This window comes from Catharus ustulatus, chromosome 2 (assembly GCF_009819885.2).
Source record: "Catharus ustulatus isolate bCatUst1 chromosome 2, bCatUst1.pri.v2, whole genome shotgun sequence".
Lineage (NCBI taxonomy): Eukaryota > Metazoa > Chordata > Aves > Passeriformes > Turdidae > Catharus > Catharus ustulatus.
In genome coordinates this window covers 20,471,259-20,486,422 of record NC_046222.1, presented here as the reverse complement: position 1 = coordinate 20,486,422, position 15,164 = coordinate 20,471,259, and the positions used below count along the sequence as shown (strand labels likewise).

Sequence of the window (15,164 nt, the reverse complement as noted above, 5' to 3'; positions counted from 1 at the left end):
AAAATTTCAGTGGGTTGTGTACCTTAATACCCTCCCCCAAAATGTTTCAATTCCCCCAGCTACAGCAGTTGGGGTAGGAGTTGCTGTTACAGAAGCTGGTGGAAGAAAACAGAATAGCTTTTTATCCAAAAAGCCCTTCAGCATGTGCAGTAGTGGAAGGGAGCCTGACTCCCAAGGACTAAGCAACAAAGAGCACATCTGTTAAAAGGGAGAAAGACAACTGGAAAACTGCCGGAAAATTTGTCCTTAAAATCTATTCTAGGTACAATATGTGCTTGCACAAAATATGTGGGAGTAAAAAGCCTAATATTTGTCAAAAAATGAATAACTTGTCCTCAGATGACTTTTTTTGAACACTAATTTTTATCTCTTTGCTAGGTAAATGTTGCAGCTCGTGGATTTCTATATTTGATACACTTCTTAGAATGAAAATACGTTTAGAAAAGTAGATTAAAATCATAAATACTACAGCAATACTACTTAGCAATTTAGTTTAGAAAGGAAGCTGTCACCTATAGACTTCTGCCATTTCTGACAAAACGCTCTGCCAGAGATGGCACCTGAGATGTCAATGTAAGACCAAAATAAAGGCATGAAATTGGAGCAGAAATGGTTTTGCCTATGTGCTGTGGTTTCCAGCCACTGTCTCCCTGAGGAGGAGAAGGAAGAAATGGAAAATAGGCTGCAGATCCATATAGCTGAATAGCAATTAAGCAACAAGAAATCACTCCCAGCACTCTGAAGAGCATGGGAGGGGCAGCTGTGTTCATGGTATACAGCATTCCAGCCTCCTGCCTGCAGTGGTATTTGCCATGGGCAAGGTTCTCAGACACATGGTGGGAATTTTATGACTCATGTGCTGCTGGAAACAGCAATGCCAATCTCCCCTTTCCAGTGGGAATGACAGGAGGAGTGAAAACTTGCACTGCTTTGCTGGAATTTTACTGGTTTGTGACTCTGACTCAGATGCAGTTGACACATTAAAAAAAGTCAAAGATGGTGTTTACTGCTGGCACCACATTTTGTGCACACTTGAAAACAAAAAGAAAGGAAATAAGAAACATCTGTCTCTAATTAAGGCTTAAAAGAAATGGAGGAAAGCAGAAGAAACATATTTAGTCACTCAAGAGCAATTTTATCTCCTTCCAGCTGCATCATAGACAGAAATTTCCAAGTGTTAAGGTTCCCTTTCAGTTTGATTATTCTATCATATAAACATGGTTTAATGTTTTCATTTTAAAAAGTATACTATCTTTTAAGAGGTGTTCATTTGTTGTGTTGGTTTTGCCATGTGGTGCCTTAAGTAATTTTTTTTCTCTGTGTTTTATATAAAGAGTTCATGTGAAGTTAGAAATTCACAATCAGTTTTACTCACCATCCTACTGCAACTTCCCAGGTGACAAACTGTCTTCCATTGGCAAAGCTGGGCTTGCAACCCAAAGTTTTGGACTCTCAGTGTTTCATATATCTAAACTCAATGTTCTAGTCAAAGATATCCATGATGATGTTGGCTGTGTAAAGGAAAGAAGCAGGGATGCTCTTTCCATTGAGTAGGAATGGCAGTGTAAGTAACCATGAGAATGAATGACGATTTCTTTCTTCTTGTCATTTAAAAATATCTGCAATCATCTAGCAGCGTTTCTGTTAGCAAAGGACTCAGACCTGTGATTCAGAAGCTGGGTATGCTTTTAATATACCACAAACCTCAGGCTTAGCTTAGCAAAGATGGATGGAGCTTAACTTAATACCACTAAACTGTTCTGTTCCTCAGTTTCCCCATGTTCAAGATCCAAATTACTCTTGGTTCTGTTTTGTCTTGTAAGAGTCTAGCTCAGGAATGGGTATCTTCCAGTGTATCTCTTAGATCCAGTTTTACAATCCTATCCCATTAAACACCAGAAAAGCTAACATTTAACTGCTTATGGCAGGAAGCTGTAAAGTAATTAACATTTCAAGGGTCCAAAGCATTCTCTGTACACAGGATGAGGAGGAGATGTTTTTGTCCAGCTGAGCAGTGCTCTCCCAGCAGTGGGAGAGCTGGGTCATGCAGCCTTCAGGCTCCCAGGGCTTGCCTGGCCAGCCCTGCAAATACTCCCAAGCCCATGGGATACCCGGGCATTGGAATGCACACTGGGGCAGCCCTGGAGCCGTGCCACCCAGCCTCCCACGGCTGTCCTGCCCCATGTCCACCCCTCTCTGATGAAGCCTCCCATTCCCTGGCAATCCCCTTGGGTTTTGCCAAAACTGCAGTTTGGCACCTTGGGGAGTGAAAAGGCTCCTATGGCCCTTGAGTGCTGTTTCCTCCCAGCCTTGGACTCACCCATCACCTGAGTGTCACAGCCCTGCACCCTCCTCGTGTCTCTGTGCTGATCCCAGCACTGAGGAGATCTTCCCTTTTCTGTTTACCATGCTAATGAGAATAACATGGAGAGAGGAAAGATCTAGGGCAAGAAACATGCTTGTAACAACAGGGCTACCACAAACAGTCAGGCAGACACCCCCCATCCAGACTGGACAGAGCTGAGCCCAGAGGGACAGCATGCAGCCCTGTCCCTCCTAAAGGTTTGTACCAGCCTGTCACTGCTGTGGTGACACAGCCTGTCTTTTAATAAAACCTCTGTGAGCAGACTATTAAGACATTTGGCTATCTGAAGAAGCACATTATCAATTTTGGTGCTGCCATTTGTAAAAGTAATCCTAATTTTTTCAGCATTTCCATAGTCTTTCCTATGCCCTCAGGAGTTTTCTTCAATACAGAGTGTCTTGGTCACCTGACATGAGGTATTTTTTATTTTCAGGATGAATATTTTGAGTATGAGTATCATTGAGTTTTGAGTATCATGAGTACCTTGCAGATTGCCACCAATTAAATTAAAATATTAAATACATATCTCATATTACTCATCTTTATTCTTGAGGAAAGAAAAAACCATAACAATCTATAAGGCATTAAAGGAATCATAGTCTGGAGTAGTAGCAGCAGCAGTAGCAGTAGTATCTAATGGCTAGACCATTGTGCCACATCCCAAGAGACCAGAACCCTTTTTTTGGACTGCATTTCTGTACATCCTTGGCATACCACATCAGCTTGTTGAGTCCTGTTTTTTAAGCTGAGTTGGAATTACTTTGGTAATTAAAAAAGCCAAACTAATCTCCTTCCCTCACTAGAGAAAAACAACATGTCAAAACAAGGTGCTGTCCCTACTTACACAATTGGAATTAATCCACTGAATGCTGTGTTTATTCAAACTCATTCTTAAAATAACTCTACTGTCTTCTTCACTTTGACTGTGTTGACTTCGACCCTGTGCCAGCCAGCACCACCCCCCCCAGGACACATGCAGCTCTATCTTGAGGACCAGAGCCAGTCCCCAAGGGGTAATAAACACATGTGCCAAAACTCTTTTTTTAGAAAGGAAAAGGTTAAAGTTTTATCAATAGACAAGTAGTTAATGGTTTATGACAAGATTGTATAATAAACATTTTATAGCCTTGCAGACAGCCTGCACTACAACATGCCTTCACTCCACTGGGACAGAATTTTGGTTGGAGTCACCTGTTGTGTAGTGCCTGTGACCCTTTGGGCACTCTGTATTTGGCAGCTCCTCAGATTCAAAGCAGGTAAGAAATTATTCTACCCCGTTTGAACTCTTTTGGATTTTTTTCCTTTCCTAAAATATCTAAGCATGACTACTAGCAAACATTATTACATCCATGGAGTGCACTTCTCAGGAAGAATTATTTTTCTTCTTACAACAATGTTTAAATAAATACCCCAAACTTTGTATGCTGCCGTAAAACAGAATAGGATGACAAGCAATCTCTGGAGTGTTTTCATTGGAACATGTGTACACTGCTCATGACTCCTTTGATATAACTTTAAGAAATATCTTGACATTTTCTCACCCTTTTGGTAGACATTTGATTTATTTTTTAAAAGGAAAAAATAAACCTCTAACTAGTCTACTAAATTTGAAAGAAAATATTTGCTTTGCAGACGCTTGTATGTTTGCATGCATATAGCACCTGTTCATATTTTCATTGCAACTCACATTGCAGAAATAATTATTGAAAGCATATCAGAGACTTGCATTTTCTATATCTGAAAATCAGGTCAACACACTTTTGTAAAACATTTCTGTGTACAAACTTGGAGCAGGAAGCTGGTCAGTGTTTATTCTCAGCAAAATACTCACTATATTGATATGACACAAAACTATATTCAAAATTATATTCACACAGACCTATATTCAAAATTCATTGAAAGAATCAAGTAATTCTGGCTGCTTGTCCAGTAGAGAGTCAGAAATGATTTAAGACCAAAAATCCTGGAGAAAAGTTTATATGAGGATTCATTAGGTTACATTTACTTCAAGAGGTTTATCAGATGTTTGTAGGGATTGAACATAGCCAAGCCCAAGAAAGGACACAAAATCAAACTGTAAGCGTTCTTTTTTCCTCTGGTAGGTGTTTTACCAGGACCTGAGAGTGCTAATATCGGTCAGTCATCTCTCAGCAGCTTGCATTAGCCAGCAGAGAAAGACTGGAGGCCTTACTTGACGCGTTCCACAAGAATCTTTATTTCATGCAAAGGGTGGTTGAGCAGGGATTCTCTCCAAGACAAAGGGGAGACAGTCATATTTATAGTTTCAAGGGGGATTGAAAAGACAGCCAGTAAAAAGTTTATATAAAGAACAGTATTCAATCTAAGTCAAAAGTTCTAAAGGTGAACTGACCAATTATACAAACTAATTTCTAACCAATTATCTTCCGAGGTGTTAGGAGAGTGACCAAATTCTTAAGGAATTTGGCTCAGCCTTGGTATCTAGGAGACCTAATCTATTATAGTAAGTTCCAGGGGCCAGGGAAAGATGGCTTTGGAGGAATTGTATCATCCACAGCAAACCATGATTATTTAACGTATCAGTAATAATCTACCTTTGCTAATATGCTCAGATCTTTGTTTGACTTGATGGAGTCAAACCCAGATGAGATGGGAGTTAGTCAGTGCAGTGCAAGGATATCTCTGCTTATGCCTAACACAGCTGGAGGCAAACCAGCTGCTAAAAAAGGCATTTAAACTGCAGCTACTTCAGGGACAGAAAATACCTCCATGCCCATCTGATGCATTGCTAGCTGTGCAATAGTGGTAGAGTTTCTTCTTTATTCAGACTTCAATCACCAGTATCAGCATCAACAGTTACCATGATGCTTGATTAAAACACCCTCAGCAGTTCATGGTGACCTGGTATTATGTAAGAATTGAATAGTGCAGTTTAGAAATATATACAGCCAAAAATCAGTGGGATTCTTGACATGATTAATGTCTGCAAAACTTGAAAGACAAAGAAGATATTTTCTGAATCTTAAAATTAAACCAGAAGAACCCCATGATTTTAAGCCTGTGCCACAATTACAGTACAGTAATGTCACGATTATAAGCCACACCTGATTATAAGCCGCACATTACAATACAGAGTGTGATAAAAGGTATCTATTGTATCACCATCTTTTGAGGGTGGGGGCAGTGATCCTTATCTCAACGGCAGATATTCTGCTAATGGGCCAGGCGGGGCATTGTTCTTTATCTTTTCACAACCCATCCTTCCTCCAGCGAGTCATTTTCTGCTAATGGCCCATTGAGTCCCACTGTGTGACTGATAAAATTACTTCATCCCATTGGAAGTTGCTCCAGCCAGGGGGAAGAGCCCAACATTTCTTACCAAGATAAAAACAGAGGTTTTGGGACACTAAGGGAGCCCCTTTCTCCACTGGACTCCAGAGGAAAACCGGATTTCTCCACATCACCACTGGACCTCCGAAGGAAAACTGCACTTTTTGCAGGAGCACTGCTTCAACTGAATCACATATGTCACTGCAGGAGGATGCAGCCACCATTTAATGGGACTGCTACCAACACCCTGCCTGACGGGGTGTCAGGTTGTACTCTGACAGAGTTTGGAGATTGTTTCTTTGTAGTACTGTATTTCTATTTTAATTTCCCTAGAAAAGAACTGTTATTCCTAATTCCCATATTTTTGCCTGAAAGCCCCTTGATTTCAAAATTCTAATAATTTGGAGGGAGGGGGTTTGCATTCTCCATTTCAAAGAGAATTTCCTGCCTTTCTCAGCAGACACCTGTCCTCCAAACTAAAACAGCAACTCTTCGTTCTTTGTCCATATATAAGAGACACCTGATTATAAACCGCACTTTGGGTTTGGACCAAAATTTTAGTCAAAATGGTGCAGCTTATAATCGTGAAATTACTGTAATTTCATGATTACAAGCCGCACTGACTATAAGCCGCATCTCTGGGTGTTGGCAACATTTCGTTCTTTGTCCGTACATAAGCTGCACCTGATTATAAGCCTCTCTGTTGTTCGCAGCGAGGACCCGCATGCAACAAAGTTGCCAAGTAGTAACAGAATTGTGGGATGGTGGGGTTTACTGGCTCGGCTCGGGCCGTGCAGGCTCAGCCTGTTCGGGGCTGCCGACGGGGCCAGGTGGCCCAGCCCGGCGCTGCCGCTTGGTGGGGCCGCTCGGGGCCGGCTGCCTCTGCCGCCAGGCTCACTCACCCTGGCCCGGCGCTGCCCCGTGGTGGCAGGCGGGGATGGAGCCTGCCTGCTCCTGCGGCAGCAGGCCCGCCTTTGCCCCGGGATGCGGGGCCGGCAGGTGGGAGTCCCCGCCTCCCCCCGGAGCTGTGGAGATGGCAGCACGTAGCCCCCTGCCTCTCCCCTGGGCTGCGCTGCCTGAAGGAGGGAGCCCCCCGCCTCCCCGGCTCCGCGCTGCTGGCACGGAGCCCGCCTGCACCCGCCACGCAACAGAGTAAGCAATTTGTAACAATTGCGCAATCCCGGGTTTTACTGGCAGATGCTCAGCTCGGCACCTCGGCTGCACTTACGGAGTTGGAAATGTCAGAAAATTTTTCACATATTGGCCACTCCTGAGTGTAAGCCACATTTCTGGGGTGGGAGCAAAATTTTAGTCAAAATGGTGTGGCTTATAATCGTGAAATTACTGTACTGGAGCCTGGTGAGTTACCACATGTGTAGTAGGTGTGACTACGTAAGCTCGGGAATTTGCATTTGTGGAAGACAGATTTCCTTCTGAAACAAAAAAAGTTTCATGAGACCTTGAACAGTAGGATCAGAAAAGTTACCAGGGAGCTCTAAATAGAGACACAGTTTCACCTGGCATTAACAGGTCCTGTGAGTGTCATGCTGTTACAGAGGAACTGTTTTGGGAATGCAAAGGTAAGGTTCTTGCCCTTCACTGTCACCTGCCCTTTGCTGTCACCTAACCTTTGCCACATGGGCTTCATGGAAGCTCTGCCTACACCTCTAGGGGTAAATGCTGAACTTTTTACCCCATGGCTGCCTGCTTTTCTGTTTTGTTCCAAAGGAGTGCCAGCCCAGTCTTCCTTTTCACCTTTCTCTTTCCTTGCACTCCTTTGCAGACCCTGACCAACATTGCCCCATTTTGCTGCAGGAGCAGCTCCACCACTGCTCAGGCTGTCCCAGACACTGCTCCTCAGCAGGCAGCCCAGGGTCCAGGCATTTGCAGGGCATCCCTGCTCCCTCCCTGGTTTTGGGATCCTTGGTGCCAGATGACCCAAGCAGTCCTGCTTGGCCTGGCTGCTTTGGGTTCACGCTCACCAAGCAGGGCAGAGGCTTGGAGCTGTGCTGCAGGTTCCCCAGTGTCCTGGGGGCTCCCAGGCTTCCAGTCCAGAGCACGTGGCAGAGCACCAGGGTCAGTCCCCTGCCACATGGCCCCTGAGCCACACTGATTGCCTGGCTGGTGAGACAGTACTGCTGGGCAGTGGAGCAACAACAGCATGACTGGACACCCAACTCCCACAGATGTTCTCCACAGCTGCTTAGGGCTGCACAAATCTCAGTTGCTGGATGAGATTTCCTTTCCTTCCTGTAAGATTTCCAATGGAGAGACGATGTGTTTTGAAAAGCTGATGGCTAGGACAGACATTACCTAGCTACATTTAGATGTTATTCCACTATCATCAGAGACATCTGGCTGCAGTGGAGCTGAGACAGCCTGAAACATTGCTAAACAGCAATAACATGAGCAAAAGCTGAGCAAAGAGTGCCAAGAACAGAATTACCCCTGCCACATGGCACAGCCCTTATAGTTTGCAATAATCTTCCAGTTATATGAATCCCATTAAAGAATAAGTTAAGCAATCTCTTTAGTTCAGTGAGAACATTAGAAATATACAATGACATGTGTTCCTGGAAGTGCTGTTTACTTTTGAATGGTCTGGCTTTACTCTGTTTATCAGTGTCTCAAAACACAGGCATTAAAATATCAGATCAAATGGCAGTCCTCAAATCCACTTTCCTGCATTATTTGAAACCATACACCCAGTGCACAGGTGTGCAATTTCCACTGTGAACCTTACTGGAAAGGGTTCCAACTCCATCCTTCACTTAGGGATCTGCTGAGATTGTGAGGAAACCTTGCTCTGTGGAGATCCCCAAACTCTTAAATCCTTCTTTCTAAGACTGAGGTGCATCCACTTCTTCCCTGTTGCAATTTCTGTAGTAGGATACCCCTTTAGCCATTCAAAATTTGCCAGTCTCTTTTCAAAAAAAACCTTAAGATTTTCAGAACTTGCTCTGAAATATCATAATGCACAGGAAATACCATAATATATTCAGAAATTTCTAAGATCTGCAATTTCTCTGTTATTGCTTGGACTGTGCTTTTTTGTTTTCCAAAGCTATGGCAGCCAGTTCAATGGCTATTTCAAAGAAAACCCACTATTTCTGCCAAAAGACAGAATAAAAATCGTCACCTGTCCTGAAGTGGCTATAGAGGCTATGGATGACTTTGGGGCATGGGGTTTTTCTATTATATATCCCATCCCATCCCATCCCATCCCATCCCATCCTATCCTATCCTATCCTATCCTAATCATAACATCTTTAGCTGATTCTTGGATGTGTGACTATCCATGTCCTTATTATTGTTCTAGGCCCTTCAGCTCTGGGAATCTGCGGCTTTGTGTTACCTTCTTGGTTCTGTGAATTCCTGGAGAAGTAATTTGGGTGTTTCATGGACTTAACAGTTTGAGCTTTTGGAAGACTGGAGGGCCCCACTCCTGCTCATCCAGCATCTGCACAAAACTGTTCCCACCTACATGGTTTTGGTAATGCAAATTCATGTTTGGAAGCTTTGACCCCACATTCATACCATCGGTTTTAGGGCAAGTGACCGAGTATATGGGTGAGATTATGGGCCATACATTTTTTTTAGCTGAGGTTTCAAAAATATCATGTTTCTTTCTTTTTTTCTTTCGTCAAATTAAATAGATACATTATTTTACATAGCCATTGATGAAGACTATATATATAGACATATCTTGATTCTTTATTTGCACAGGCAGTACAGAATCCACGGAACCTCTGTGCTTCTCTCTCCACAGTGGCAGCTCTGGGGATGGAGCCTGAGTGTGCCCAGAGGAGTGGGTGGGATCTCTTTGTCATACAGATCAGCACATGCCAAGCATGGGCAGCTGGCACCACTTCTGGGAGCACCCCTACTCTGGGAGATGCCTGGCTTTTCCTGCTGCTGAGATCTGCTCAGCACGGTCAGATCCACAAGCAGTGCTATGGCTCTTCTTGCTTTGTGAAGCTGTATTTTTCACCCACCTCAAAGGAATAATACATCTGGGGAAGGCATTACAGGTTTTGACAACCTGTGGCCAGTTTCTAGCCAATTTGGCTGTTGTTTGAATTCTCCTGTTTGAAGATCACAGTGACTTGAAAATCTGATTCAGGTCTCAGTGACCAGTGTTGCCGTGTCTGGATTTGCCCTGTGTTTGAGGACACACCATCCACCCCAGCACCCTGCAGGACAATGCCTGCCTTCAGCTCCTGCTGCCACGAGCACTGGTCTTGGATGAGTCAAATTTCCTCCACCTGGAATAGCACTGTCCTGGTTGACTCTCATTTCAGGCCCCTCCCTGTGCTGGGAGGCTGCCAGCTCACGGAGCTGCAGGACCTCTAGAGCTGGTAAAATCCCCAGCTCCTTCTCTCCCAGGACAACAACCCACAATGTGGCAAGCGTGACACATAGATTCTCCATCATGTGTCAGCTGTGCTTTTGTCAAATTATGTGACATGTTTGGCCAGAAGGATGTCAAAATATCTTCAGTGTAACCTGGAAAATATTCTTGGTGAGCACTGCTAGGTAGATGGAAAGTTCAGGTCTTCCACGTTATTTCCCTTATGACAGGATGGGCAGCACATCCAACAGACAATGATAGACTGGATGAGTTCATGACTGATTGGAACTGTTGGGCAAAGCGTTTCAGAGAAGTTGGCTTAAATAAAATAATCATGGCTGGGATTTCAGTACTGGAAACAAAGCATTATGATGATTCTGTAATTTCCTTTGTTCACTGCTCTAGTGTCCTGCATTTGACATGCTGTGAATTACCTTAAAGAATAGATTTTAATAGCTATAGTTGTTAAAATACTTGAGGTAAGAATGCTTGGACAGACATAATTAACTTGAAATCATAACCAACATTACTGAAACTACAAACCCTCAATTTTACTCTGTTTTCCCAAGGGAAGTTTATATTGTCAATCTGCCTGCTGTTCCACTTTCCTGGCACCTTCTTTAACTTGCTGACCAGTTTCAACTAAATTTACTGAGTGGTTACACAACTTAAAGGTCTCAAAATCTTATGAGTTCTGCACATATCACTAGTTGGGTACAGAAGACCAACCCTATAAATATCTCAGAGAGGAAAAGGAAAGGAGACTTATGCCATCAGTGAGGAGGCTGAGGTCACATGGCCAGTCAATCCAGTCCAGTCACTAAGATGTATACACTATATATGACATTTGTCTCCTCTTCACCAGCTAACAAAATGGGGATGTGTATTTTATGTACTGAAAATATAAAGATGGAACTAAGAGGTGTGAGGGGCTGAGACATGATGGAGCATGAAGAGCATGGGATCAGAGTGCTAAAGGTGTTGAGGAGGCAGGAAGAAAGGTCAGCCAGGTGCTGAGAGTATGGAGGAGGTGATCCAGTTTATTGGCTGGAAAAGAGAGCATGGCATACTACGTAGACAACTTTTGTAACCCAATTACTTTTGTTCCAACAATGATGAAAAAAATTCCACTTGGCTCATAATTCATTGTTTTTCTACACAATTCTACACAAATTGTTTTTCTACACAATTTCTACATTATGTCATGGTTATTTTTTTTTCACAAATCATGACAAAGGGACTGGTATTCTTGCGGTTTGTTCTGTTTGGGTCATTTTTTGTTTGGCTTGGTTTTATTTTGTTTTATTTTGTTTTATTTTGTTTTAATCTGGAGTGATCCTAATGACATTAAAATAGTTGGAATAATTTCAGATTTTCATCAGTGGGAAAATTTTATTTCAGATGAACTCTCTTTTCTAAGTCGGAAACCCAGTAATATAAGCATCTAAACCAGCCCAAACCACTTTCAGATTAAGACCTGAATAACTAAAAAGAAAAAAAATAAAGCTTCTATGAATGCATATGTGTTCATAGCAACTTATTCTTGGCTTCATCCCTCTGAGGGAGGGCAGGATCATCACAAAGTTGTTCAAATCCATGGGTCTAGAGAGGATTCATTCAAGACAGCTGAAGGACCTGGCTGATGCCCCTGTGGGACTCCTGACACATGTGATGATGAAGAGAGGTCACAAAGAACTGGAAAATAGTTCATATTATGGTCACCTTTAAGAAGGGCAAGGAGGATATAACCATAAGCCAGTCAGGCTTACCTCAGGTGCTGGAAGCTTTTTGGAACATATCCTCTTGGAGTCTGTTTCCATGCATATGAGAGACCAGAAGATCATCAGGAGCAGCGTGGATTTACATGCAGGACCAATCTGACTGCCATATGAAATAACTGTATGTAGACAACAGAAGAGTAACAAGATATAATTCACTTTAATTTATAGATTTCAACACTATGTCCCTCAGCATTCTTGGTAGGTGAAGACACAAGGGTTGGGTGAATGAACAACTCGCTGGGCTGAAAATCACCTCAGCAGCCAAGGTCAAGGGGTAGCAATCAGTGACTAGATCAGGACATTGCAAAAGTAGAGCCACTTGCAGGTCAATAATAGGGCAGAATCCTTCAGTGGCTTCATCCACGACATGACACTGCAGGTCCTCTCAGCAAGGCTGCTCACAATACTGAACCTGGAGTGGGCAGAGGCATTGCTGACACAGTTAATGGCAGAGCTTTGATGCAGAAGAACTTGAGAAAACTGAAGATCATTCCAACAGAAACCTCACAGTGTCCAGGAGGAATAAGTGCCGATCTCTGTGCCAGGGACAGAGCAGGAAATTGCTGGCTGACGAGCAGGCCTGCTGGAAACTACCTGGGAATGACAGTAGATGCCAAGTCCAACAGTGTGTGGTTCTCTGCAAACAAGGTGGAAGAGCAGCTGTGTTATGTGGAGGTAGACAGATTGATGGACACTTTTACCCTGCCCTTCCTGGTCCTGATGATGCACCACTGGGAAATACAAGCTTAGTTTTGCCACCTGCCAGACAGGTAAACCAGGCTTAGGGAAGCTGGCGAGGGTTCAACACGATGCAGTGAGGTCAATGAGGGGCTCTGTACATGCAGGAAAAGAGCTGAACTTGTTCATTGTGCTGAAGAGGATACTGAGGGCAGGGCTAGCAGCAGTCTCCTCTCCAGCTGAGAGGGGGATGCAAAGACCATCAAACCCAAACCTTCTCAGTAACACCAGAGGGTAAAGCAAGACCCAGCAGTCATAGAGTGTAGTTTAAGATGCTGAGATTGAGCATGAAGAAAAATGCTGCATTTAGGAAGGTATCACGTTACTGCAGCACATCTCCCAGTGAGATTGTGGAGCCTCTGTTTGGCCTGGATGCCCTCCAGAGGTTCCTTCCACCAGATTTTTGAGACACCTTGTCCTGCTGACCATGTCCTGGCAAGCAAGGCTCAGGTATGATGCTGTAAGGCAGAGTTCATCTTCGCAGCATCATGAATCCTTATTTATTGGTAATAATTTGTGTGGAAGGATAATGGGAAACTGAGACCCTGTAGGAAACAAGATCTACAGAAAGTTAAGTAACTTCACATGAAAGCCTGTTCCAGAACACAGACAACACTCCGGGTTTCCTAAGCTCCCTCAGGACCCTGACCATAAATATGCTTTGAGTCTGTCCTGTTAATGGGACAAAGTCAGCTGAAATGTGATCTGAATTAGCAAAAGTTAGCAAAAACAGGATGTTGCAAATCATAAGATGAAGCAAAATTTTTCTGCCTCTGTGCTGCAATATTTTTTCCAAGTGTTTGCAGCTTTGTGAGGTGAATTTGTGTTAAATTACAGCAGTAAGATACATGAGAATCTAATAGGCTGCTCTTTGGGGTCAGGCCTGGGTTCACTGGGCTCACCATGCTGCCTTTAGATGTAGCCAGTATCAGCTGCAGGGTCTGGGGTGATCAGCCTGTCCCCGTCCAGCAGACAGCCAAAACCAACCCATCATTGTTACCAACGGGCCAGGAGACCTGCTCCTTTGTAAGGCCTTTATTAGAGGTCAGCTTTGGGTGGGGAACCCGAAGGGCTGCACACACCTCTGCTGTTCCCTTTGGACGACATGAAGGAGGAGGAGTGCAGTTTTGTCCTAAGGCAGAGCTGGGCCTTCCGTCCTCACGGGGTCCATAGGAAGACTGTTCTGGCTTGTAGTCAAGGGGGAGGTCACGTTGATAGGGTGCTCTTCAGGTCATAGTGATGGAACAAAGCAGCTCAAGATGATAAATTCATGTTCTGTGCTGTTTTCCCAACCTGGGAATGCTATTTTCAGTTCCAGATGCTATTCTGGGCTTGTTCTTTTAAGGGGTTTTTAGCACCAAATAGTGTCCCAGTGTTCTTTGCACTCCTTTCATTGGCGTACGGCTCGATAACGTCACCCTCCTCACAAGTGCCATTTTAGGGGAGCAGCAGAGGCATTACCTGACGGAAGGGAAAGGGCATGTAGGTGAGACAATTGGGGACCAAAACATTGGCAGCATATGGTAGATATTAACAACAATTACATTTAACTGGGTAAACATACACAAACAACAACCAATTCATCAACAGCTCACTCACAACATCATGGTTTAGAGTCACCTAAGGACTGTTCTCCATTAATTGTTCAAAAGTGTGTGCTTTTGTCCCCTGCTGTATTCTGTGGCATTAGGTTACCAAGTCTGATTTCTGCCTGATGAGGCTTTATAATATTTTACAAATTTTCTAGGTCTGAAACAGTGAAAATAGAAAAGATCAAAAACTACAGGCTTTTAAGGCTTCACTGACTTAAAAAATATCGCTTGTGGCAGCTTAGAAGCTTGGGTTTAGACAAGATTTACCTAACTGCTTTTATTTCATTTAAGGCAAAAGATTCAATGAGCTTCTATTGTCTCAGTACTATTTCATTTTTGAAAACTGATCCTTATGCAAAAATATTTCATCTGGAAATATATTATTTTTTTCTTTCAGTTCAGTTAATTTTTGTGACTACAGTACAGAAACAGTGAACATTTCAGAAAGCAATATAAAAACCTTCCTTTTAAAGAGATTATAGTGGGTAAATATGACCACTCCCAAAAGGAATGTGCACCCGATACAGTAAATGGTATGTATTTCTTTCCTTTTGCTCCCATTTCCCAAAAGTAAATGTAAGGTTTGTGAAAGATGTTGGATTATTTGATCAGATGAGAGGTCTGTGTTTGAAGCCAGAAGTCTGTAGCTCAGGCAGCAGGAGCACAACTTTTCTGCAAAGCTTTCTAACCCAAATGCAGAGAATTTCAGGTACTCATGCTGAGACGGATCTGTGCCTGTCTGGGGCTGGGAGGAGAGTCAAGGGTCCTGAACAGCCTTTTAAAAGAAAAACAATCTGTTTAGATCCTACTATTTAGCATTAGGATTCAGGGTGCTTTCCATCAACTGCAGTTCCATGAACAGTCTCAGCTTTCAGAGACCTTGTAGAGGAGTACGTGCTGCACGACTGCTCCACATGTCCTTTGCATTCTTTTCATAAAAACTCTGCTTTTCAGGACAGGGTAAAAAGTCTTTCTGACAGCTCAGAGCTGATGCCAGTACCTCCCAATTAAAAGATGTATTTCTGCAG

General features: G+C 43.3%; 1 protein-coding gene across 1 annotated transcript in view; it reads left to right on the top strand.

Moving 5' to 3' along the window:
• The first annotated feature begins 3,515 nt into the window (after window positions 1-3,515).
• Window positions 3,516-15,164, top strand: part of ADGRG7 (adhesion G protein-coupled receptor G7) — a 29,256-nt gene continuing 17,607 nt past the window's right edge. Inside the window, 4 exon segments of the mRNA XM_033086841.1 lie at window positions 3,516-3,621; window positions 8,994-9,057; window positions 14,534-14,583; window positions 14,586-14,669. Of these exon segments, the coding sequence (XP_032942732.1) occupies window positions 3,516-3,621; window positions 8,994-9,057; window positions 14,534-14,583; window positions 14,586-14,669 (304 nt within the window).